The sequence below is a fragment of the Watersipora subatra genome, chromosome 8 (genome assembly GCF_963576615.1).
Source record: "Watersipora subatra chromosome 8, tzWatSuba1.1, whole genome shotgun sequence".
Lineage (NCBI taxonomy): Eukaryota > Metazoa > Bryozoa > Gymnolaemata > Cheilostomatida > Watersiporidae > Watersipora > Watersipora subatra.
Window position 1 is genome coordinate 61,424,744 of NC_088715.1, and position 23,613 is coordinate 61,448,356.

At 33.8% G+C, this 23,613-nt stretch overlaps 1 protein-coding gene across 1 annotated transcript; it reads left to right on the forward strand.

The window, feature by feature from the left end:
- Nucleotides 1-234: 234 nt before the first annotated feature.
- LOC137402061 (uncharacterized) lies at nt 235-5,865 on the forward strand. Its single transcript, XM_068088531.1, has 4 exons — nt 235-410; nt 1,583-1,814; nt 2,300-2,394; nt 5,564-5,865. Exons 1-4 carry the CDS (start codon nt 251-253, stop codon nt 5,668-5,670), a joined length of 594 nt encoding a protein of 197 aa, XP_067944632.1. The 5' UTR covers nt 235-250; the 3' UTR covers nt 5,671-5,865.
- Nucleotides 5,866-23,613: the final 17,748 nt, after the last annotated feature.

Sequence of the window (23,613 nt, forward strand, 5' to 3'; positions counted from 1 at the left end):
TGTCACTAAGCTGTCACTAAGAGATTTTATTGAAAATTTTCAAACTATTGGGCTTAAAATGGATATTTGATCCATTTCGCAAACTTAGTATCATTCAAGCTTATACATACAAATGATTTGCGTCACATGCTTGTATAGAGAAGAACTGAGCAAACAGGTTTAATCCAAAACTGGAGTCAGCGGGTATATATTTGATGGAAAACAGTGAGCTCGTCACTTTGCCTTCTCATCAAGCATCGCTCGTGACAAGATGAAAGCCTTCATTGCTCTGGCAGTTCTAGTTGGGCTGGCTTATGCCCAACCAAACCCAGGAGTCACCACTGACGCTTCACCAGCACCAGTATCCGCTACTAGATCTGTAATAGTGCCAGTCGAAAAGCCTAAAGTGTTTACGTGCTCAAAAAAATGTGGTAAGCATATATGAATTCCCTTTTAATGACAAAAATCTACTTCGATAAGTTTAATGCAAATAAAATATTGTAAAACCTAATAGTTTTCTTAGAATTTATTTTAAATTTTTTGTGCAAAAAGTTTACTTAAAAAAGTAATTTCATGCTTACCGAGAAAAATTAACAAAAATTTATGATATTTTCTTTTATTTATTCTGTCTTAATTCAACTTGTTTCAGTTTATATATTAAAAAAAACTAAAACTAAGCTAAAACTCTTACAAATACATCAAACATTTTTTTGCAAAATAAATTGTTTTGCCGATTTAAAAGAAGGTCAATAGTATTTTACCTCTTGCAGCAGTTTATCTTTTTACTATATCTATATCTATGATATACTGTATTTATATACATATGTATGTGTATATAATGTATGTATATATATAGATGTATATACCGATACATATATATGTATATTTATATATATATAAAATTGTTTCCTTACCCCGGTTAACCCATATGGGTGGTAATTTCTGCTCTAACTCGGGTCTCCTACCTGAGACCTGGGAGTTTGAGCACTCTCCTCAAGATCTCAGCTATTTCCAAAAGCGCACTTTTTTTGCAACTCACCTGAGTTGATTGCTGTCGCTATCTGGGCAAGAAACATTTTATGCGCCGGTGTTATTGCGCCCAGTGCCCCAATAACTACTGGAATTACAGCTGTTCTTACATCAAAGCATTTTTTTATCTCTTCTCCAAGAGGGTGATATTTCTCTACCTTTTCTTTGCTGGCTATATTGCAGTCATTGGGTACTGCTATATCTATTATAGTAGCCCTCTTGTTCTCCATGTCCACAACCACTATATCTGGTTGGTTTGCTAGGACATGTTTGTCATTCCTAGCAAGACAAGCAATCTATATATATATATATATATATATATATATATATATATATATATATATATATATATATATATATATATATATATATATATATATATATATACATATATATATACATATATATATTTTTTTTTCATAAATATAGATATATACATATATCTAGCTATGTTCTACTAGCCTACTTCAACATGAGTATTTAAATGATTGTCAATTGGTATTCTAATTTGTATGGTTATGACCCTCGCTCAAGTCTTTCACCCTGCGTTATCAGCTGTTCTGTTGTTTTAAAGATCAGAAAGAGTTCCGAAAGTACCAGAAAGACCATTTAGAAGAGTACTTAAAAGAGGCCAAAGAAAACATGACAAAGATTACCCGAGTCTTGAAAAATCAGTTCAACTGCTCTGAAGATGAATGGAAAGCCATCAAGCAGGAGCTTCCATGCAAGTTTAACGATAAGAAGTTTGAAGAAGAGAAGGCTACAATAGATGCAAGAGATGACTTGAGTGATGATGAAAAGAAGGAGTAAGTTAAATAGGTTTTTAACAAAATGTTTCATGCCGTAGATATGCATCGGGGAGCCCATTTGTTTTTAAGTTTTTACTACTTAAGTGGAAACAATTCCGCAGTAGATGTAAATAGACTCGGCGATTTTATTTTACAAAAATGATATAGCCTAATGAACTTAGCAAGTATGAGTATATACCATAGAGCAAAAGCTTAGTGATTTTAGTGAGTATGAGTATATACCACAGAACAAAAGCAACTTGTATTAAAAGCCAGAAGCTAATTTTTCTTATTTGGTTTTTTTAAAGTAAAGTTTTAAGACTTTCTTTTTAAATAAGGTTTATCAAAAAGATTTTTTCCTACATAACTAAACCACAATATGGAAAATAGTAATAAAAAATAGTTTTTATTTTTACAGTTTTTTTGGTCATTGTAGAAGGAAGAGACAATATGAAAGACCTATTTTGAATAGTTATTTAGGGCAACTCTGCGTTTCTTTGTAGAGAGAAGAAAAAGAGAAATATCAACAGTGTTGTTGCAGACTGCATGATAGGCATGAAGTGGCTGAAAGAAAGAATTATGCCAGATGAAGATGGAAGTAAGTACAATTTTGTGAAAAGTTGTACAAGCTGAAACTTCGTTCGGAGACCTTCTATTGCTTGCGTATCTACATGTATGTTGTGAATCAGGATTATATTTTTATTGTTTTGGCAGAAAACACTTTTTGCTAATGGGAAGAAGCTTTCTAGCTTTGTTTATTTTTGATCTTTCATTACCAAGAATTTTAATCAGTGTGTCATTTAAAACTGATGTTCGGTCAGCAACCATTTTTCATTTCTCAGTCGATTAGAAGTTTCCTCGGTAATTTGAAGACTTAATCGCCCAATTGACAAAAAAACTTAGCTCTTGGAAAATGGTTCTATGAATTATAAACATGTAAATTTTAAATTATAAATTAAAATATTAAATTATAATAAAAACATATTAAGCATAAAGCGAACAAACTTGTTTATATTTTACAGAAATTTAAAATAAATTTTATAACCCAAAGTAAACCAAAAGAATAAAAAATATATCTTATACAGCCGCGTTTACTTGAGAGTAGGATGAAGAGAGAGAAAAACTCCCTGAATTGTATGGGGCTCAGGCTTTAAAGTTTTCAAAGTTTATTATGCGATCAAAGGGGTTGATGAAGCAAAAAACAGTTTTATGTCTTTAAAATCCTGCTTACAATATTTAACTCTGTGAGTTGAGTTGATGCAACTTAACAACTTTGCAGGCTGCGTAGAAATATCGATTAACGGGTTAGTGTTAGGAGAAATTTACTCACAGAAAATACATTTAATTTTACTATAACTAGTCTACCGGCCGCTAGCAGTTGGATTATTTCTAATGATCTTCAATATTGGTTAATTTGTTTTTCAAACCATCTTTTTTAAAGCAACAAGTATTTTGAAGAATGCAGTTTTGTTGGTTTGAAGTTGTTTTATGGTTTAATACAATGGAACAATTTAAAACTCGAAGTTTCCCAAAATGCGCAAAAATGAGAACAGTAATAGAGTAAATTTTAAATTAGCTCAGTCTAGAGCTATTTCAAATTATAAAAAGCATTATTCCAGCAATAGCTTGTCAAATCAATTCAGAATTATTTTTCAATCTCAGCTTTTTTACACTCATGAATATTGTTAACAATCTGGAGCTAGTAGCGATTGATAGTTATTTTAAAAACTGCTAACTTCTTAAGCTATCTTGCGCAAAATCTGACATTCCATCTGCGTTGGCCCTACATTAATTTGAGTTGTGGAAATGCTAACAACAGAGGCCTCCAACCATATAAAGTTTATTGAAACAAAAAATAGGTACTTTCGCAAAATTCAGTGGTTTAATGTTGGCTATAATTAGCTACTTTAGAATAATATTCAGCCTTTCTTATATTATAGTATATTATAATATATAATATATATTATAATATATTATTAAGAAAATAGAAACATCAATGGCAGATTTACTTCAATCTTTGAAAATGAATCCTCCTCCAAAACAATTTAGAGTAACTCGACTGGAGGAGTTGTGTCCCTAGAAAATCTCTTCGGTAGAGGCGACGTCCTCCCAGATGGCTTCTTTTTGTAAAAAATTAATGACGTGAAACTTCTCCCTTTTTTAGAACCTTCTGAAAGTGGCTCCTATCTACGTTAAACGTATAAATATGCTGTTTCCGGAACTGTTGCGAATGTTTAATTCAAATGCGCATGTTCTGGTTTGGTCGAGAACCCAATTTGTGGTCGAAAACCGAGACAAACAAATCTCAAATTTTTTGGTCGTAAACCGAGTTGGTCGAGAAGCGATGCGTTCGAGAACCGAGGTTGCACTGTAATATATATATATTATAATATATTATATTATAGTATATATATATTATACATATATTATATATAATATATATAATATATATTATATATATAATATATAATATATATTATATTATTATACAATATATTATATATATATTATAATATTATTATATATTATAATATATTATAATATAATGCTTTAAAAGTCTAGTAAATGCAGTCTAAGATTCTTCTATTGTCTGACATTAATCAAAAGTTAAAGGCTATTGTTCTAAAATAGCCGAGTGATTCTAGAACAGGGCAGACGAGGACGGGGCTCATGGCATGCCCACTTTGGTTTCTGTAGACTGTGATTGACTAAGCTGATTATATTCCAAAACTAGCTGTACTACCTAGTGTTTCCCGGGTAACGAAAAGGTTTTTGGACAGAGAATTGATTTGTATTTAACATATAACAAAATTTGCCATTCTCACTTTCAAACTACATATTATGAAAAAAGTGTTTTGTGTAGTTGAAATAAATTTAAGAGAAAATAAAAACAACTGTAAAAGTTTTCAAACTTTGTCAAACAACTGTAACTTTTGAACTTCATATCATGAGAAAACTTCTTTGTGCAGGTCAAATAAATTAAAACAAATAACCGGCTATAAAAAGGTTTAAATGTAAATGTCAAATAATTAGCAAGTTATGGCTAAATTAAGTTTTTTTGCTATGAATACAATAAAATATGATTTAGTAATGATACAATTAATACGAACTCATATGTCTAATTAATAATAATAATTCTTGCATAGAAGTGTGTGTCTAAAAAAGGTTACTGTTCCAATAAAAGCTATCCTTCGAAACTTGAGTATGACAATACTGGTACCTCTCGATACTGATACAAATGTAAAAAAAAAGATATCCTACTGTCAGAGTATGTCGAGGCTTTTCTCACGGAATTAATACAATTGTATGCGTCAAAAGAACCTTACAAAAAATTGAAAATAAAAGTTCAAAAAAATATGAAAAAGCATCATGTTTCATAGAGTTAATAGAATTTATAAAGTTTTAGATAATTTGTCGTTTAGTGAGTTCATATGCTGTACGGTATATGATAATATCTTTGACCAATACGCTTTGTATAGCTCAGTGGTAATTTAGTACTTGCGGTTGCACTCTCCTTGTGTACAAATCTAATCAGATCGGTTACAAATTCCTCAGAATGCGGAGTTTTAATTCCCAATTTTTAATAGCTATAGTTGGACATACCCAGACACAGAAAAACACACAGAAACACAGACAAAATTTGAGAAATATATATAGATTTATATAGGTGGCTAAAAGAAATGCAAGATAGGATAACTTCAACTCAAGCAAAACTATTGCATAGCTTTTTGATGAAATATTTGAAGCATTGACTTTGTGATTTTTAGATATGCATTCAGAGAGTCCGTGTGTCCTGCCCGATCGAGCGGCAAGAGATGCGTTAGTAGAACAAGCGAAGCGAGCGGAAAAGAACAGCCCAATGGCAGAGCCATAGACCACGTTGTGTTCAGATGATTTCAACTTGTTTGATTTGATGCATTTTGCACTGCATGCTTTGTGTCATATTTATACAAACCCCTGACTGCTTGAACAAATAAAATGAGTTTCATTTTAACTACATTAGATATTCTATAGTAAGATTTTTGTCGACAGGATAAATGCTAAGCAATAAATAGATTTCTTCTTTGCAGCTATACCTCTTGAATTTTCTATTTATTGTTCTTAACAAACTAGTTTCAAATTATTTAGAAGAAAATTGGAAGATAAAGAAACAGCTTTACTAACTACTGTTACCTGCTAACTACTAACCAACTGTTACCACGGCTGATGACTAACTACTAAGAACTTCTGCTTTCTAGTAACGCTGGCTGCTGCTAGCCTATACTAGTACTACTTGCTACTACTAGTTGTTACTAGCAGCTGCTACTAACTGTTACTACTATTTACTAGCAGCTGCTACTAACTGTTACTACTATTTACTAGCAGCTGCTACTAACTGTTACTACTATTTACTAGCAGCTGCTACTAACTGTTACCACTATTTACTAGCAGCTGCTACTAACTGTTACTACTATTTATTAGCAGCTGCTACTAACTGTTACTACTATTTACCAGCAGCTGCTACTAACTGTTAGTAGTATTTACTAGCAGCTGCTACTAACTGTTACTACTATTTACTAGCAGCTGCTACTAACTGTTACTACTATTTACTAGCAGCTGCTACTAACTGTTACTACTATTTACTAGCAGCTGCTACTAACTGTTACCACTATTTACTAGCAGCTGCTACTAACTGTTACTACTATTTACTAGCAGCTGCTACTAACTGTTACCACTATTTACTAGCAGCTGCTACTAACTGTTACTACTATTTATTAGCAGCTGCTACTAACTGTTACTACTATTTACCAGCAGCTGCTACTAACTGTTAGTAGTATTTACTAGCAGCCGCTACTAACGGTCACTACTAGGTGAAATACACTAATCAAGAGTTGACTGTGGCAGCTAGTGTATCCTAACAACATCAACAACAACAACAACAACAACAACAACAGCAACAAAAACAACCAAATCTTTAAAGATTTCTGTTGAAATGCAAATGAATCATACAATTGTGTCAGGTGACGTGCTTAACAGTAAGCAACTTGTATTATTGTAACTGATATGCTGTTACCGAGGCTACAAGCTAAAGGTACATCCTTTTGATTGTAATTTATCTAATCATAAAATATGAAGCTCTAGAAAAACAACTATACAAAAAACATGTGGCGGTTAAATTGATCAATAAAATACTATTTAAAAAAATTTGGCATTGTAAATGATGCAGTGGCCAACCGAATTTTAATCACCAACGCTCAGAAGAATTTCTGATAAGACAATAACTTGAAAAACTTTAAACGAATGTTTAGAATCATATGCGACAAGATATTTTGAAAGCATGAAAAATAAGCATTAAGCAACACGATTTAATTCTAATTATGAAAATGAGAAACAAAAAAAAACAGCAATATTAGTAAAAAAACAACATCAAGTTACCACTTTTTTATTTTTATGACTTGCGAATAAGATGCCATAATCTGTATGCTTCTTTATCGTGCTGTGAGTTTACAACCAACATGAGCATAAAAGCTTTGTATAGCAATAGGAGAGACATCAGCAATAATAAGAGTAAATTCAGCAGTTTAATCCAAAAAGCAGAGATAATAATAAAGCATCAAACTGCCTTAATTTGAAAAAGGTTTCTGTTTGAAATAAAATTATTGCCGAAAAAATAATATATATACATAAATATACATACACAAATTTAGGTGTATATATAAATATATATGTACACATGTATATATAATATATTTCTATATATAAATGTATATAAATATATGTAAATATGCATATTTATATATATACTTACACGTATATATACACATATGTATACATATAAATAAATATATATACAGTGTATATATAAATATATATATAAATATGTATACAAATAAAAATAAATATATATACTTATCCCACGAGCAAACGAGCGGAGCGATGTGTGGGAGTTTTTATGATAAATGCATGTGCACACAACGAAAATTATTCATCAACAATGAGACGAACCCTTGGCTAGAAATTTCATCAAGAAATTTAAGCATCGGAATGTAAAGTCGTTAAAGTATAATAACGATACAAAACACATTTAAACCTATTTAAATATGTTACCAAGTCTTTGTAAATTGTCGGTATTATCTTTAAACTTACCCATCTGTTCGGATTATACACAAATAGACAGATTTATTTGAACGAAAATTGCCACAAAAAGCTTGAAAAGCTCGGTTTAATAAAAGTTAAGACCGAAAATTGAAACGCCAATAAAGCCGTGCGACCGATTGTAGAACTATTTAGTAGTGCGTATTTCACGAGAAAACCGTGTTCATTTTACCAGTCTATGGTGCTGTTTACTTGTAATCGAATTTATTCGAAGGTTTTTTGTAATATGCGTAGACCGTTTGAGGCGTAGACCGATTTACAGGTACGAAATTGTGGTACACCGTTTATCAGCCTATGTTTTTTGTCCAATCACCGAAGGTTTCATTATTTAAAACGTTAGCCGAAATTCTTTACAACTTACGTACAAGCTATGGCCAAACTACAACGCCCCTTCATGACGAGAACATTTTTTATTTTGCTACATTTTTATACGAGTGAATGCTCCTACCCGCTTTCCGTTAAAGATCGCTTATCAAAACCATTCTACATTCAACGCAACCAACTTTCAAACTGTGTATAGTACACAGTAGCTTGCCATTTTACTTCTAATTATGCATTTCAGAGTTATAATAAACATATTTCTTTATTGTTGTTGAATTACATACATTACAGTAAATTAGGCCTACAGCTTTATAACACTTTTATAACAGCTTTTATTTTGCTGCAGTTTGCAGAAATCTTCGAGACGCATTAACGCTCATAGGTTTTCTATTATTGCTGTATTACTATATTAACAATATTGGTTATTTTAATAATATCAGTGCATTTTACTTATAATATTGGCCAACATTGCATTTCTCCTATTGCAAGGGAGAGATATAAACGTAATATTTTCCTTTCATTGTTGTTGTTTGTCATGACCAAACACTTTTTAAATAGATTTTCTAAAAACCTATATAAATACCACAACTTCTCGATATTGCTACCTATGACGTTTTGAAATGTAAACAAAACTGTGTATTGGTTTTCTATTATTACTATATTAATAAAATTGATTATTCTAAGAATATCAGTGCATTTTACTTCTAATATTGGCCAATATTGCATTTCTCCTGTTGCAGGGGGAAAATATAAACATTTTTTCCATTCATTATTGCTTATTGTTGTATATAATAACACCCATACCCAGTACATTACAGCTACCATTGCAGTTATCCTATTGCACTGCAGAGCCATTTGATTGCTAATATTGCATTTCTCAACCTTTAGTACCCTTTATTTTTTTGCCAATATCTCTGGCCATCTCTTTGGTCGCGGGCTGTATGACAGTGGAATTTCTAGTGTATATATACGTATATACATGTACATATACAAATGCATATTCAAAATAACAATGACGAATGCTGGCAGCAAAGTGAAACAATCAATGCATCCGAACTAAAAATAGATTTCAGAATCTGACCAGTTTGAGAAGTTTTTTTGTACTTTTATTAGAACAGTTTCATGCCACTCTTGTGGTTTCTGTGGTTTCTGTGGTTTCCGTGGTTTCCGTGGCTCGGTGATTTCTGTGATTTCTGTGGTTTCTGTGGTTTCCGTGGCTCGGTGATTTCTGTGATTTCTGTGGTTTCCGTGGTTTCCGTGGTTTCCGTGGTTTCCCTGGCTCGGTGACTTCTGTGATTTCTGTGGTTTCCGTGGTTCGTTGGTTTCTGTGGTTTCTGTGGTTTCTGTGGTTTCTGTGGTTTCTGTGGTTTCTGTGGTTTCTGTGGTTTCTGTGGTTTCTGTGGTTTCTGTGGTTTCTGTGGTTTCTGTGGTTTCTGTGGTTTCTGTGGTCTCTGTGGTTTCTGTGGTTTCTGTGGTTTCTGTGGTTTCCATGGCTCGGGTGATTTCTGTGGTTTCTGTGGTTTTCTAGGTTTCGGTAGTTCCTGTGCTTCGTTTGTAGTGCATTAAGTTTGAAGACTTCAAGCAAGAAAACGCAACTCCATATCACTGAACAGAATACAGTCAAACATGGATAACTCGAACTTCAAGGGACCGAGCAAAAGTGTTCGAATTATCAGAGCGTTCAAGTTATCAGAGCACTGTCACAAGTCTATATATTTACTTATTTATTAGTAGATACATGTACATATACAAACTATAATATAAATCAAAAGCACAAATGGCTTGTTTCAAATTAAATGCTTCTAATGTAAAGTTTAAAACGTTTTCATGAAAAAGTATAAAGATTTTTCTATCACTTGAGATTGGTTTGTTGTTTGAGGTGATGTTATTGCCAGGACGTTTTTCAGATTGACATTGGCAAAACTTGATCGTTGTTGAAATGCTCAAAAGAAAAGACATTTTTTTCTTTTGGGGTTTTACCCACGATCAATTTTGCCGTTTTTTCTTGAAGTTTATGCAGATTACCTTACTTTACCTGGGATTCGTTAAGAGCAACACTCCGAGGCAGTTCAATTAGAAGTTTCACGAGATTTTACGGTACATTCTATATCACTCACGCTTTTTTAATAGATACTTATTGAATGTACACACGTATTCTGTGTTTACGTCAAACGATGAATAGTTTTTTGTAGCTCAGACAACGTATACGTTTAATTACAACAATTCTTAAGACGTTTTAAACATTCAACATTCCGACGTTGATTCAACACGGAATCAACGTCGGAAAACTATTCATCACGGGCTAGCCGGGTCACGCACTCAAGGATTTTCGCCACGCACATACAAAACAACATGCGATTTTTGTTTTGTATGTGCGTGACGAAAATCCTTGCGCGCGTGACCCGGCTAGCCCGTGCTATTTATCAGATCGCAGTATAAATCAAATTTCACCAAATTTTTAGAAAAGTCGTTGACAAAAATATTTTGCCGATGGTGGTAATAACGACGCATATGAATTACGAAAAGATGAAGTTTACCTCTATGGCTTTGAATAAAGTGATTTTCTAAAGCGATAACCGTTTCAGAAGCCGTTGGGCAAAAAAACAGTTCGAATTAACAGTGTTGAGTTCAAGTTATCTATAGCAATTTATCATTACGTGGGAACGGACCAAAGGAAATGTTCGAATTAACCATGTGTTCGAGCTATCCGTGGACGAGTTATCCATGTTTGACTGTATGTCTATTTTATTTTTGCTCAGGTTAAGGTAATGAGACTGATGCAAAAAATAAAAAAAACGCATAAGACGAAAAGAAGCCTCGGAGTCAGAAAAAGAAAAGCTATTAACAACATCAGTTTTTAAATTTAATTCACAATATTAAACAACATTGCTCGAGAGCTTGTTTAAAATGTACACCACCAGTTCAGTCGAGTGCCCGAAACTTAACAATGGTACAAAACTGTTCAGAAATGTATGACCACCTATCAGTATTTTCTATTATAACTGGGCTTGCCATTTGAAAACTGAGTCTTACCGTTCTTTATCTTGTATTAGCTCACTCTATGGGAGCCATAGATATAAAACTACAAGTAGATATATATCCTGTCTTCTGAAGTTCAGTATATAATTTACATTTTAGTACATGTACACAAACATACGGTAATAAGTACCTAGTAGGCATACAGGCAATATGTTCATAGTGAGGTATATTTCCTGTCTTCAACACTGATACTCCTGACTTATATATATATATATATATATATATATATATATATATATATATATATATATATATATATATATATATATAAGTCAGATATATATATAAAGTTGACTTATATATATATATATATATAAGTCAGATATATATATAAAGTTGACATATATATATATATATATATATATATATAAGTCAGGAGTATCAGTGTTGAAGACAGGAAATATACCTCACTATGAACATATTGCCTGTATGCCTATTAGGTACTTATTACCGTATGTTTGTGTACATGTACTAAAATGTAAATTATATACTGAACTTCAGAAGACAGGATTTATCACCCAAAGATAATCAACATATTCTCTGTTGAGGATTTATCTCCACCTTCTCATAGTCATTTTAAACGCTGTACAGGTCTTGAAATTCTTCAAGGTCTGTCAAAGCAAGAGATGACTTTTTTGCAGTAGTTTTGAGATTCTAAAAACACTTATTTGATCAGCTCTCCGCTCTTATCTCATTAACAAAATTCAGCAGCAAATTATTCAAATTCCTGTGAAGGGGTAATATACTTAGACTGTCATTTAATTTTGCAAAAGTCCAGAAACATAAAATATTTATTAGAAGTATGTAGGATCGCGGTTTTTAAGTTCTAAACAATTTCAAAATATTTGGATTTCACTCAAAGTTTCATGAACAAATGATGAGCTATGACCTTTATTGAAGGCCATTATTATTTATAAAAATAGGCAGACTAACAATTGTATTAAGTTACATCGTTATAAAGCACTAATTTTTAATGATTCGATGCATACTGGGTTTCAATGATATGCAGATATTTCAACTAATATACAGAAGGCGTCATATAGACGAAAAAACACACGTTCAAAAAAACTTGGAAACAGATTAGAGGGTTTGGAACATGTTAAACAGGAAAGAAATAGCTAGATCTTGGTGTTTAACTTGTTTATATTGCTTAGTGTTTCAGCAGATGGGGTGCATGACAATTTCCAGTTTTGAATTTAGACACAAGACTAGAACTTGCATCTAATCCATATCATTAGAATTTAGCGAGTTGTTCGCCAGATTCTCCTGAGATCGATCAATCTCCTTCAAGTTCATTCTTGCTTTCCTGACTAGACTGTGTCCACCAAGATTCTTTATCTCCAACATTTAAAAAAAATGGTTCACACTGAATGTGGTTTGAATGCAAATTTGATGGAGAATTTACGAGTGCTAATTAGAAAAAAATGAGTATGCTCGATAAAAAATACCTGGTCTATTATATACAAGAGCATTTGATATAGTCAACATTCTCCTTCCCATTTGGGAGAAGTGAAAATATCCAGAGTTATGAAATGTTTTTGTGGGCAAAGTTATATTGTATTTGCTAATTCAAAGAGATTCCTGACAATAAACCATTAAAATACCCTTAAAATTCCCTTCCTTTAAAATAATCATACTATTATCATACCCTTAAAAATATATCTATTGAATTACTAGCATTGTGGCACTAGTGGATTTTTAATTTCGTAATTCAACAAAGCTCAACTAGATTCCCCAAACAGTCTGTGTTAGTTTGAAAGGAGTAAATCTGACATGTTAGTAATTAGGTATACGCTACAAAGCTATCCAAACGATATACCTATGTTTGAATGTCATAATTGGTAGATCAAATATAGTTTTAATAGGCAGGTTTTTATAGTTCCCTTTATGCCGTGTGAATGGAGACTTTGGAGTTAGGAGGCAGCATAATTTAAACAAGAGTGAACCAATAAGGAGTCAAGCAATGCTATTGACCTCCTGGTAGTTGTTGTAGGAGTCAAACTATAATATTGACCTTCTCGTAGCTGTTGTGGGAGTCAAGCTATATTAGTGATTGGCTTATAGTTGTTTCGCACTAGATATTTCAACTGAGAGTTTTATGTTTAGGTATAATAATAGCAGACACAAACATGATTTGTTCTTTAAAGCACTACCCAAGCAGTATTATGTCATGTGGGAGATCACAGTAGTGTAATAACCATGTGCACAACTATTCTAACATTCTAATCATTCAAGTGGCACGGTTGATAGCGTGCATGGTTAGGAAACTGAATAACAGTGTTTGATTATCGTGTGATGCAATCCTTTTTCCTAACTTTCTCCGCATGTCTTCGGACAGACGGACAGACGGACAGACGGACATATGTTTTATTATATTTAAACCTCATCAGTACAACTGTTTGAATATCTGTTTATGCATATAGACTGCATCATTCAACCCTTGCGTTTGACTGTGGTATTGGCTGTACTATTGTCTGTCCTGCTGCCCATACTATTGGCTGAACTATCGTCTGTGATAATTGTCTGTATCGTTTGTGCTATCGGCCTCACTATTGGCCATACTATTCGCCGTACTATTGGTTGTTGTATTGCCTGCACTATTGACTGCACTATTGACTGTGCTAATTGGCTATACTATTGGCTCTAGTAATTGGCTGTAACGGCTGACTATCGTTTGCATATTTCTTTATTTTGTTAATTCTACGGAATTTAAAGATGAACTTACCCAAAGTCTTAGTGCATTTATCGGAAAGTATCGATATTGTTTCTAACGTTAGCAATTGTTTTTTGATGTTTCAAATGATCTGCCTGCCAGGATATTTCAAGATTAAAAATGACGAACTATGATCAGCTTTAAAAGGCTCAGATTAAACGACAGTGTGACTATGACATCTAATGTTGCAAAAAGACCAATAGAATAAAAAAGGATAACGCTGTAACTTGAACGAAATAGCTGATATCAACTCTAGCAACTACCAACAAGTTACGTCATTCCAAGCAATCTTTTCAGCTCTTTATTAGTGATCAAGTTTTGCTGATTTTAATTTTGAAACATCCTGGCTGTCAGATCACTTCAAACATAAAAAAAATGCGACTGGTAAACAAATACCAACCTTTTCGGATAAAATCAGTTAATATTTGTTTTAAGTTCATCTTCAATGATTTATTTTTAAGAGACTTAAGAGACTGCTGTAGTTTAGTGGTTAGTGAGTTGACTTATGATTGATCAGCACGTCAATGGTTCATTCCACCCAAAACCACTGATGATGTTGGAAAGTTCACTCAACCGCAAATTCTGTTCTACATCAGTTCAAAATAATGTCTCTTAACCACTCTCAGACTTCGGAACTGATACCTGATGACTTTGGATCTATCGGAAAAAAACACCTTTTCATTCTCAGAAAATTTCTGGGTGAGTATAAAAAGTCTGTGAGTGTATTCAGCTATTGACCTTTAAACTTCTACTCAACAGATATCAGTATTCTTCTAAAAATACTACCAATTTTATTTTATTTTCAAAGATGCTCTAAGTTTACCAGTTCTTTTTGTTTACAGGTTTTTTTAATTGCTTATATATCTGTACAACATTCCTATAGAATAAGATTTATCTTGATGAACTCGTGCATATACTACGCTGTAGACCTGGTTTTGTACACAGCAATACCAGTTATAACTTACACACAACAACATATTTGTACCAATTATAGTTTTACATGAAACCTCATTTAGGTAGAATCACATGTATAGAACAGAGAACTTCACATGTGATCATAGACAGAGTAATGTATTGCTTAGTACGGTGAAAATGACACATGCAGGAATGCTCTTTAATAGTAGGTGGAGTCAAGAAAGTATTTGTTGCTCACAAATATAAGGCCTTCCAAACAAACAGCTCAGATGGTCATCCCATTTACCATTGAGTCTGCTGATATACATGCAACCTGGATTAGGGTTAAGATGCCCATGATGCCAGTGAAATACAGTTACATTGGAAGTTGTCATCTCGTCAACCCATTGATATCGGTCATTAATATACCGCACTCCTATCCAAGAATCTTCCTTTGTTTCTGCAAAGGAAAGTACAAAGTCCTAACAATATGTTAGTTTTTACCCCTATTTTACCCCTATTTTACCCCTATTTTACCTCTATTTTACCCCTATTTCACTCGTATTTTACCCCTGTTTCCTATCGGTTGACTGTGACTACAAAACTGAGCCTATTTCCAATGTAAAAAATGACCTTGAACCATACCTACAACTTATAATTTACTAGCATGTCTAATTGGCAACCTACTTTCATAGACCTCTTACCCTCTACTTCAAACGACCTTCCCCTACAGCTTATATTTTCCTATAACCTACAATCTAACAGCACCTATAATCCGCTGACCTAGTTTTACCTACAACCCACAACTTACCCCTTTTAGCTAAATTTTAACTGTCTTCTGAACAGGCAGACTCTACATTTTATATATCTGTAAACTTTTTTGAGATTTTTGTCATTCGCTTAACCATCTTTGTCTCCCAAGATCTATAGTTATGTTAGTATCCATTATTAGCACTGAAAAAAGTTGTTTGAGTATTTTTATCTTTCACTATATACATATAGCTTCTACTGTAGGCTATACGGGTGTTATAAGCCTAATATAATCATAAGTTTCAAGGCGGCAGACGGCCTAATAAAGATTATCGTGTACAATCGCATAATGGCTGAAACATTTCTTGTCTATGCTTAAAAGTCAAACAAAAAATGTGCAGCTTTACTTGTCGACCTTCATATTGTTTTACCGTGTACTCAAATGGATGAAAAGTATTCTATATTTAGCTTAAAATCTAAAATGTATATCTGATAAAGACTCACACTATGTTTCATATGTGTTTCAAAACAGACAGAAGATCTCAGTTCTTAAATTCTGCTACTATAGTCTGTGTGCTGGTGGCCCTAAATAATGTGGAAAGGTGCAATCAAAAGGTGTGTATAATAAACAACTTTGCTACATCTGAGAAGTAATAAAAACCATACGATAAAGTGTGACAACCGATATTTTAATGTTACAGGGCAGTGCTATAGAGCCAATCACATCAAACTTGAAAATATTTTAATTAAAAAGTGTACCGTATATACAAGTATTTTCTACCGTTTAAGATTTTGCTTGTTCTTTTTTGTTTTATTTTATCTTATTTAATCTTATTTAATCTTATTGTCAGAATGTTTCGAGATTAAAATCGACCAAACTTGATTCCAGTTAAAATGCTCAGACAAAATACTTCTCTAAAAATAACATCAATAATTGTATTTCCTGGTTGCCCCTTTTATTATGAAATTGATTATTGTGTTTGTTGCAGTGTGATGCATGTTTATTGTTACCTATTTTAGTTTGCATTTTCTCATGATCGTTGAAGTAAAACTTCAAATATAGCCTCAGATACATCGCCATAGATGTTTCAAACATTTTGAGATGGGCTGGTTAAAAATTTGCACATTGTTTTTCCCAAAACTCTGTTTACATACAAGATTTAAATGCTGTGGAGACCGTAAATTTATCACTTCTAAACAATATGCACAACTACCGATGTCATTTTTAGAAAAAAAAATAAACATGGCTTTTTCTTTTAAGCATTTTAACCACGATCAAACTTGGTTGATTTTAATCTTAAAACACTCTAACAGTCAGATCACCTACAAAACAATTAGAATTTCAAATGATCGAAAAATATCTATCCTTAATTCTAATTGTTTAAAATGTAATGCAAGAAACCCTTTAATTGCATAATTTTTCTTGAAGACAAAAGAGCCATTTCACTACCATTCTTTTACAAAGCATTTATTTATTTCTGCTAAAGGTTTATGATCAAAGGTTGCGACATCGATTGAGCTCATAATGGTGACAATAGAGTGTGATACAAATTGATGAACTGTACGAGTAATAATTTAAGGTTGAACACTTCCCGTTTCTAGCAGTAGCAGTTTTCAAATAATTTCTTAGCCTGTTGTTGCCACACTAGGTGCTTTAGACTAGTAGGCAAGTGGTGAGTGTGGAACGTTCACTTAGAAGCCTGCTAATGTTCTGTACACATTGTTTGTTATACATTTCTCCTGTTCTGATATGTTTTGTTTTAACCTAATTCAGTGTGTTAAAATTGTTGGATATTTATAGCAGAATTAAGATGTCTTTGAGTTTTTTTCTACTATGTTCCCAATCTTCCTTCTAGTGTCTGATTATAGATACCGAACTACAGCAGTTTTATTTAAAATCTTTGGCTGAAGCTAGAAGAAAAAAATCTGGCTTATGTTTTTTATTATTTCAATTAGTACCGTGGTGGTTCAGTGCACTGTGAGAGATTTTCAGGGGTACCAAAAAGCATAGCAAACCAGTATCTCTACAGTTATGGTATTCTTGAATGGTAGATGTTAGATATTGCAATATATTGGTCTAGTAGACTGGAGGTCACAGGATCGAACCGTGTGTGTCACAATATATTGGTCTAGTAGACTGGAGGTCACAGGATTGAGCCATGTGTATCACAATATATTGGTCTAGTAGACTGGAGGTCACAGGATCAAACCATGTGAATCACAGTATATTGGTCTAGTAGACTGGAGGTCACAGGATCGAACCGTGTGTATCACAATATATTGGTCTAGTAGACTGGAGGTCACAGGATTGAACCATGTGTATCACAATATATTGGTCTAGTAAACTGGAGGTCACAGGATTGAACCATGTGTATCACAATATATTGGTCTAGTAGACTGGAGGTCACAGGATTGAACCATGTGTGTCACAGGTTTAGTAAACTGGAGGTCACAGGATTGAACCATGTGTATCACAGGTCTAGTAAACTGGAGGTCACAGGATTGAACCATGTGTATCACAGGTCTAGTAAACTGGAGGTCACAGGATCGAACCATGTGTATCACAATATTTTTCCTAATTACAGCTTTGGACAGATGGAAAAATACAGTGTCTACTAAGAAAAAATCAAAGCCCCTAAAGTTTATGCAATAAAAGTAGACAGAAATAAATAATTTAATTGAGTAACTTGCTATTAACTATGTTCCCAATTTTGGTTTTATAAAAGTTGTTAAAATATTATTGTCTTTAATGTCAAGCTTTTCATAGCTTGTTTCTAGTGTAATGTAGTTATAGCTTACTGGTTTGTGTGGCTTTTTTTGCTTTTATAGCTTGGCTTACCAACTGTTGATAATACTTGTTATGGTGTGATTATAAAGGTTGGTCATTCATGTTGTAGCTGTCATACTGAACTGATACGAGAAATATACTGTCTCAACGTTCGCTATAATAATTGATATTTCAGCTATAAAACATAAACAAACAACAAAAGTTAATATTCCAAAAAAGGTTTTTATGAAATTTGTTTATTTACTTAGTTCAGCATACTTTAGTGTTAGTAGATCCGCACTAGTACCCAAATTAGACTTGCTTACACTTTTACATCAGATATCCTGATAACTTAAAATGGCTAATAACCATACAGTAGTCTACATTAATAATGTTACATTTTATTTAAAATCATAATCACTTGATAAGTATTTGTTACTTTGTGAGCTCAGGTGGTTAATTAAAATAATTAAAAATACATTTTCCAATGTGATAACCTGTTTTGAGTTGAAAACTTTCAGAACGTTTGAGTGGATTGAGTTGTATTTAGATATTTTATATAGAAAAAACTGATTTGAGATCCGAAATAATTGATACCCGAGCACGGCACTAGGACGCATTAGGGTCGAATGTCAAGGCGTCACTGTACGTTACACATTCCAATCCCTTTGTAATGGTGAGGTACAAAATAGCTAGCGACTAACCTCCAAAGATTGACTTGTTGGCAGGAACATGCATCATCTGTTGCACGAGCCACTCATTCTCTAGGTCAGTTTTTGGGGTAAAAAGGTTTCCTCCTTCCGTTGAACAATCAGCTTGTGCATCATCCCAGTTTTTTGGCAACACTCCAAACCAAAGACACTTGTCAACTTTTGGGATAGCATACTGGCAGGTCTTGTTGATTGAAGCTGTAAACAGAAATGTCGCTAGCTCAGTGTGCCTTTATAGAGGTGTGCAATTAATAACGCAAATTAAATTCTCTGCAAACCGTCTGAATAAATTTAAGAATTCACCAAATGCATGGCATATACCTGTTGTTTATAGAAAAAATCTAATCAAACTCAAGTTTCCTAGTTGAATAGATAACGATACTTCGCTCCAGTAAATTCAGATGTAATACTTAGAAACCAAACTGATCTCCTCAGCAAATACCTTGCGTCGTTGTTTTATAAGTGGTCGTTGTTTTATAAGTCAAAGGTTTGGTAACCACGGTTGTTGACTCTTCCTTCTGTTTACTACGACATTCTGTTAATAATCTTATTAGCTGATCGTAAACTTTTTTTTGCACTTCAAGTTTGGTGCTAAGACTATCCTTAACGATGTCTCTCCTATGCTGAGTATACGATGGGCAGTCTCTAGCCAAGAGATCGTGTAGAATCTGGTTCTGAAGGTGATAATGGAAGAGCCTCTGAGGCAACAGACCTTCGATGTCGGATGAATTATTGACTGAGAAGAATACTGTGGCCAAAATAACGGCTACCACCAACAAAGCCATGGCTGTTACTTGAAAAATTAGGTCACAGAACATCTCATCAGTCTCAATCTATGTGATACAACAGGTGCTCAAGGTGCCAGTTTTGATAGCCAGCTTTCAAAAGTTTTGTAATTATTTCAGAAGACATATTACAATGAGAAGCGATCAGGGCAGTAACATCTTTTAAAGCTTTTGTAGAGACTCGATTAGTTATCGATTTTTGTTAGTGAATCTGGAATAAGACCTTGTTTCTTCTAATTTTCTAATAATTCAACTCTGCGCGCTAAAGCTTTCAGGTGTTCTGGCGAGCACCTGCTCACTCTCACACGATTTATTTTGTGATAAAGAAGCAAAGTGTGTTCAATGAAAGCATGTATGTTGAAGACTGAACTTTAGAGAGTCTGTAGACACTTTGATCTACTGTAGTGTAGATATCTGATTACTCTTTTGACCCATATCAAAACTTAACTTCAATATTGAGCTTTAAACTTCAAGGTTTTGACAGAAATCTGTTAGGCATTGTTTACGCTGAGCAGCACTCAATACACTTTAGCTTGAGTTCTCGTTATTGGCACACTACAGGCAAGGGGATGAGCAAAATAAGTGTACTTCGTAATTGACTCTGTCTTTAAGTTCTATATATTTATCTACTACCTAAAATGGCAATATTTGCTTGTCTGGAGTTGTGCTTCTACGCATGATCAGCCCAAAAAGTAAAATTTTTATCTTCTACTACACTAAAGTAGGTAAACTATCTCAAATGCCATAACTGCCTAACAATTTTTAGCAGTCTGATTGATTCTTTGAGGCTAATTATATGTAGGGTCATTTTAAAGATTCATCTAGTTCACGCAAGTTTTATAATCCAAGTTTAACGTATGTTTATATACATATTTCTAATCATTGAAAAAAAAACAAGGAATAGGAAGTGGTGGAGAACAATGATCATCAATGTCCTCGCAGAACATGGCACATATAGCAGATAATACGCATATGGTATATTTGAAATGACAACAGCATAAGTAATACAGCAAGAAGATGTTGAGTATTTTGGTTTCTCTGTCAAAATTTCTTTTCACATTGAGTTAAACTGAAACCAGAAAAGATCTTTTAGCACAAGTGCAATTAATAAATGTTTTTAGTTGTCAGCAGCTCTAAAATTGAGGACCTGATTTTTATTTTGGCAAAGATTGGCTTGTATATATGCAAGCATTTAAAGTAAAACAATGCTTGATGTCTTGTGACACAAGAAGTATTTTTGAGAGAACATTTTTCAATCAATGCCAAATATTGATTTTGTTATGTGGCTAGATCAAATATTATAAAAAAATCAATATTTAGTGACGGAAGACATAGTGTCAGCAAAATCATCAATTGAAAATTCAGAACTAATAAAATTCAAACTTGGGCGTTGGTAAACTTTAAAATGTTATTGTCTAGCAATCTGAGACATTGAAAGTCTCTAACATACCTCCTGCATACAGATAGAACAAATGATTAGTTCATATATATTCTTGCATTACTGTTATTATAAATAGTCAGCAAGTTTAGGAACTATATTAATAGATGCATTTAAAGCTTAAGAAGTGGAATCTAAGTTTATGCAAACGAGCGAAAAGCATTCAACTAATTATGTTTTGGCATTAGCTGAAGTTGGTTTTAGAAGTTGTTTGCTATAGGCAATAATAGGACAATACTTTCTCAGTAGTAAGATACTGGGAAAGTATCCTTTCTTCCCTCACTCTCTCTCTCCCTCTCCCTCCTTTCCCTCCCTCTTTCCCTCTTCTCCCCCTCTCCCCCTCTCTCTCGCACTCTCTCTCTCACGCTCTCTCTCTCTCTCTCTCTCTCTCTCTCTCTCTCTCTCTCTCTCTCTCTCTCTCTCTCGCACTCTCTCTCTCTCGCACTCTCTCTCTTTTCTTCCTTTCTTATGACATGCAAAACATGGGACAATACTTTCCCATGTTTTGCATGTATCTGTTGTGCAGCAGGCAAAGTGACTTTTAATTAAAAAATTATTTTTATCAATATCAGGTTGGACTCAAATTTTTGGAAAGGCCTAGCAATGGCTAGAACAGCTTTGCAACTCCAAACTTCGCTTTTTCTCTCTCTAACTTAAAATAACCTTTTCCTTTCCTCCTTTCCCTTTTTCTCTCCCTAGTTTCTTTTTTCTCTCTTTCACCCTTTATTTTCCCAGTTTCTTCTCTCTTTTTTTTTCTCTACTTCTTTTTCTCTCTTTCTCGAGATCTCTCTCGGGCTCTCTTTCGCGCTCTTTCTCGCGCTCGCTCTCTCGCACTCTCTCTCGCGCTTTCTCTCCCTCTCTCTCCTGTCTCCCCTCTCTTTCTTTCCTCTCTTTCTCGCGCTCTCTCTCTCTCGTGCTCTCTCTCTCTCGCGCGCTCTCTCTCTTTCTCTCTCTCTCTCTCTCCTTTTCTCTCCCTCTCACTCTTCTCCCCCTCTCTCTCTCTCCTCTCTCCCTTTCTCTCCCTCCTCTCCCCTTCTCTCTCCTCTCCTTTCCTTTCTTCCCTCACTCTCTCTCTCCCTCTCCCTCCTTTCCCTCCCTCTTTCCCTCCTCTCCCCCTCTCCCCTTCTCTCTCTCGCACTCTCTCTCACGCTCTCTCTCTCTCTCTCTCTCTCGCACTCTCTCTCTCTCGCACTCTCTCTCTCTCTCTCTCTCTCGCACTCTCTCTCTTTTCTTCCTTTCTTTTTTTCGCTCTTTCCCTCCTTCCTTTCTGTCTAACTTCCCCTTTCTAGCTGTCTCACCCTACTACCTTCCCTTCTAGGCTAATCAAAAATTGAAATTAGTATACTTATTGTCAGATCTAACTGGAGTTTAATAAGAAAAATTTGCATCTGAGAACAGTTGAGAATAAATAAGTACAATATTGCTTTATTGGAAATACAGTGCACTATAATTTGGATACAGAACTAAAACACAAAAATACAATATCCATTCAATATAACCATTATATTAAAGCAATGGAGAAATAGTGCTCTTGTCATTAATTATTGAAAGTACTTGTTTAGCTATCACATATATTCGGTAAGTTGCACTAAAAAGAGATCTGAGTTTGCGATAATCACCCTCATTGGGAATTGTACAAAAGGATATTCGTAATGCAAACAATCACATTCACACATGAAGTGAAGCTCTCAGATGTAATCACAAACCACCTCCTAAAACTCACAGACGTATGGTCTAACAGTCGAGCAGCTGGGGTGAGTATCCCAACCAGAGGCTGTTAAATAGATACAATCTGGATTTGCTTCAGAATGTCCATCATGCCAAAAAAATTCTTCAATTTCTTTTGGAGAGCCAGTGGTATACCATAAAGCTTCACCATCAATGTATCTTCCAGCAGTCCAGACTGTGGTCCAACCTGTGGTTTAAAGCTACTGTTTAAGGGCCATCTATATTAGTTCTTGGTGCTAAGGCTTTTTTCATCATTAAACAAGCTAAATGCATGTTGTTGCACGATAAATAAAAAGAATTTCTAATTGAAAATTTGGCATTTTTAATCAATGTATACAACATTCATTGTTGTAAACTTTAAATGTAGGTGTATATGTATCCTTGTATGTCCAGCCCGAGTGCTTAGTCAAAATATCCGAAAGCTCGAGGCAAAGCAAAAAGATTGTCAAAAAAATTTCTTACTTCTAATGATAAACATTTGCTCAAGATTTTTAATAGCTTATAAACAGTTGCAGATAATGTACAGTAGTTGCTATT

Bases quoted from the DNA above. Each gene is read 5' to 3' on its own strand.
- LOC137402061 (XM_068088531.1), top strand. From the start codon at position 251: ATGAAAGCCTTCATTGCTCTGGCAGTTCTAGTTGGGCTGGCTTATGCC. The intron at 411-1,582 runs GTAAGCATATAT...GTTGTTTTAAAG, and splicing joins TACGTGCTCAAAAAAATGTG to ATCAGAAAGAGTTCCGAAAG. The intron at 2,395-5,563 runs GTAAGTACAATT...TGTGATTTTTAG, and splicing joins TATGCCAGATGAAGATGGAA to ATATGCATTCAGAGAGTCCG.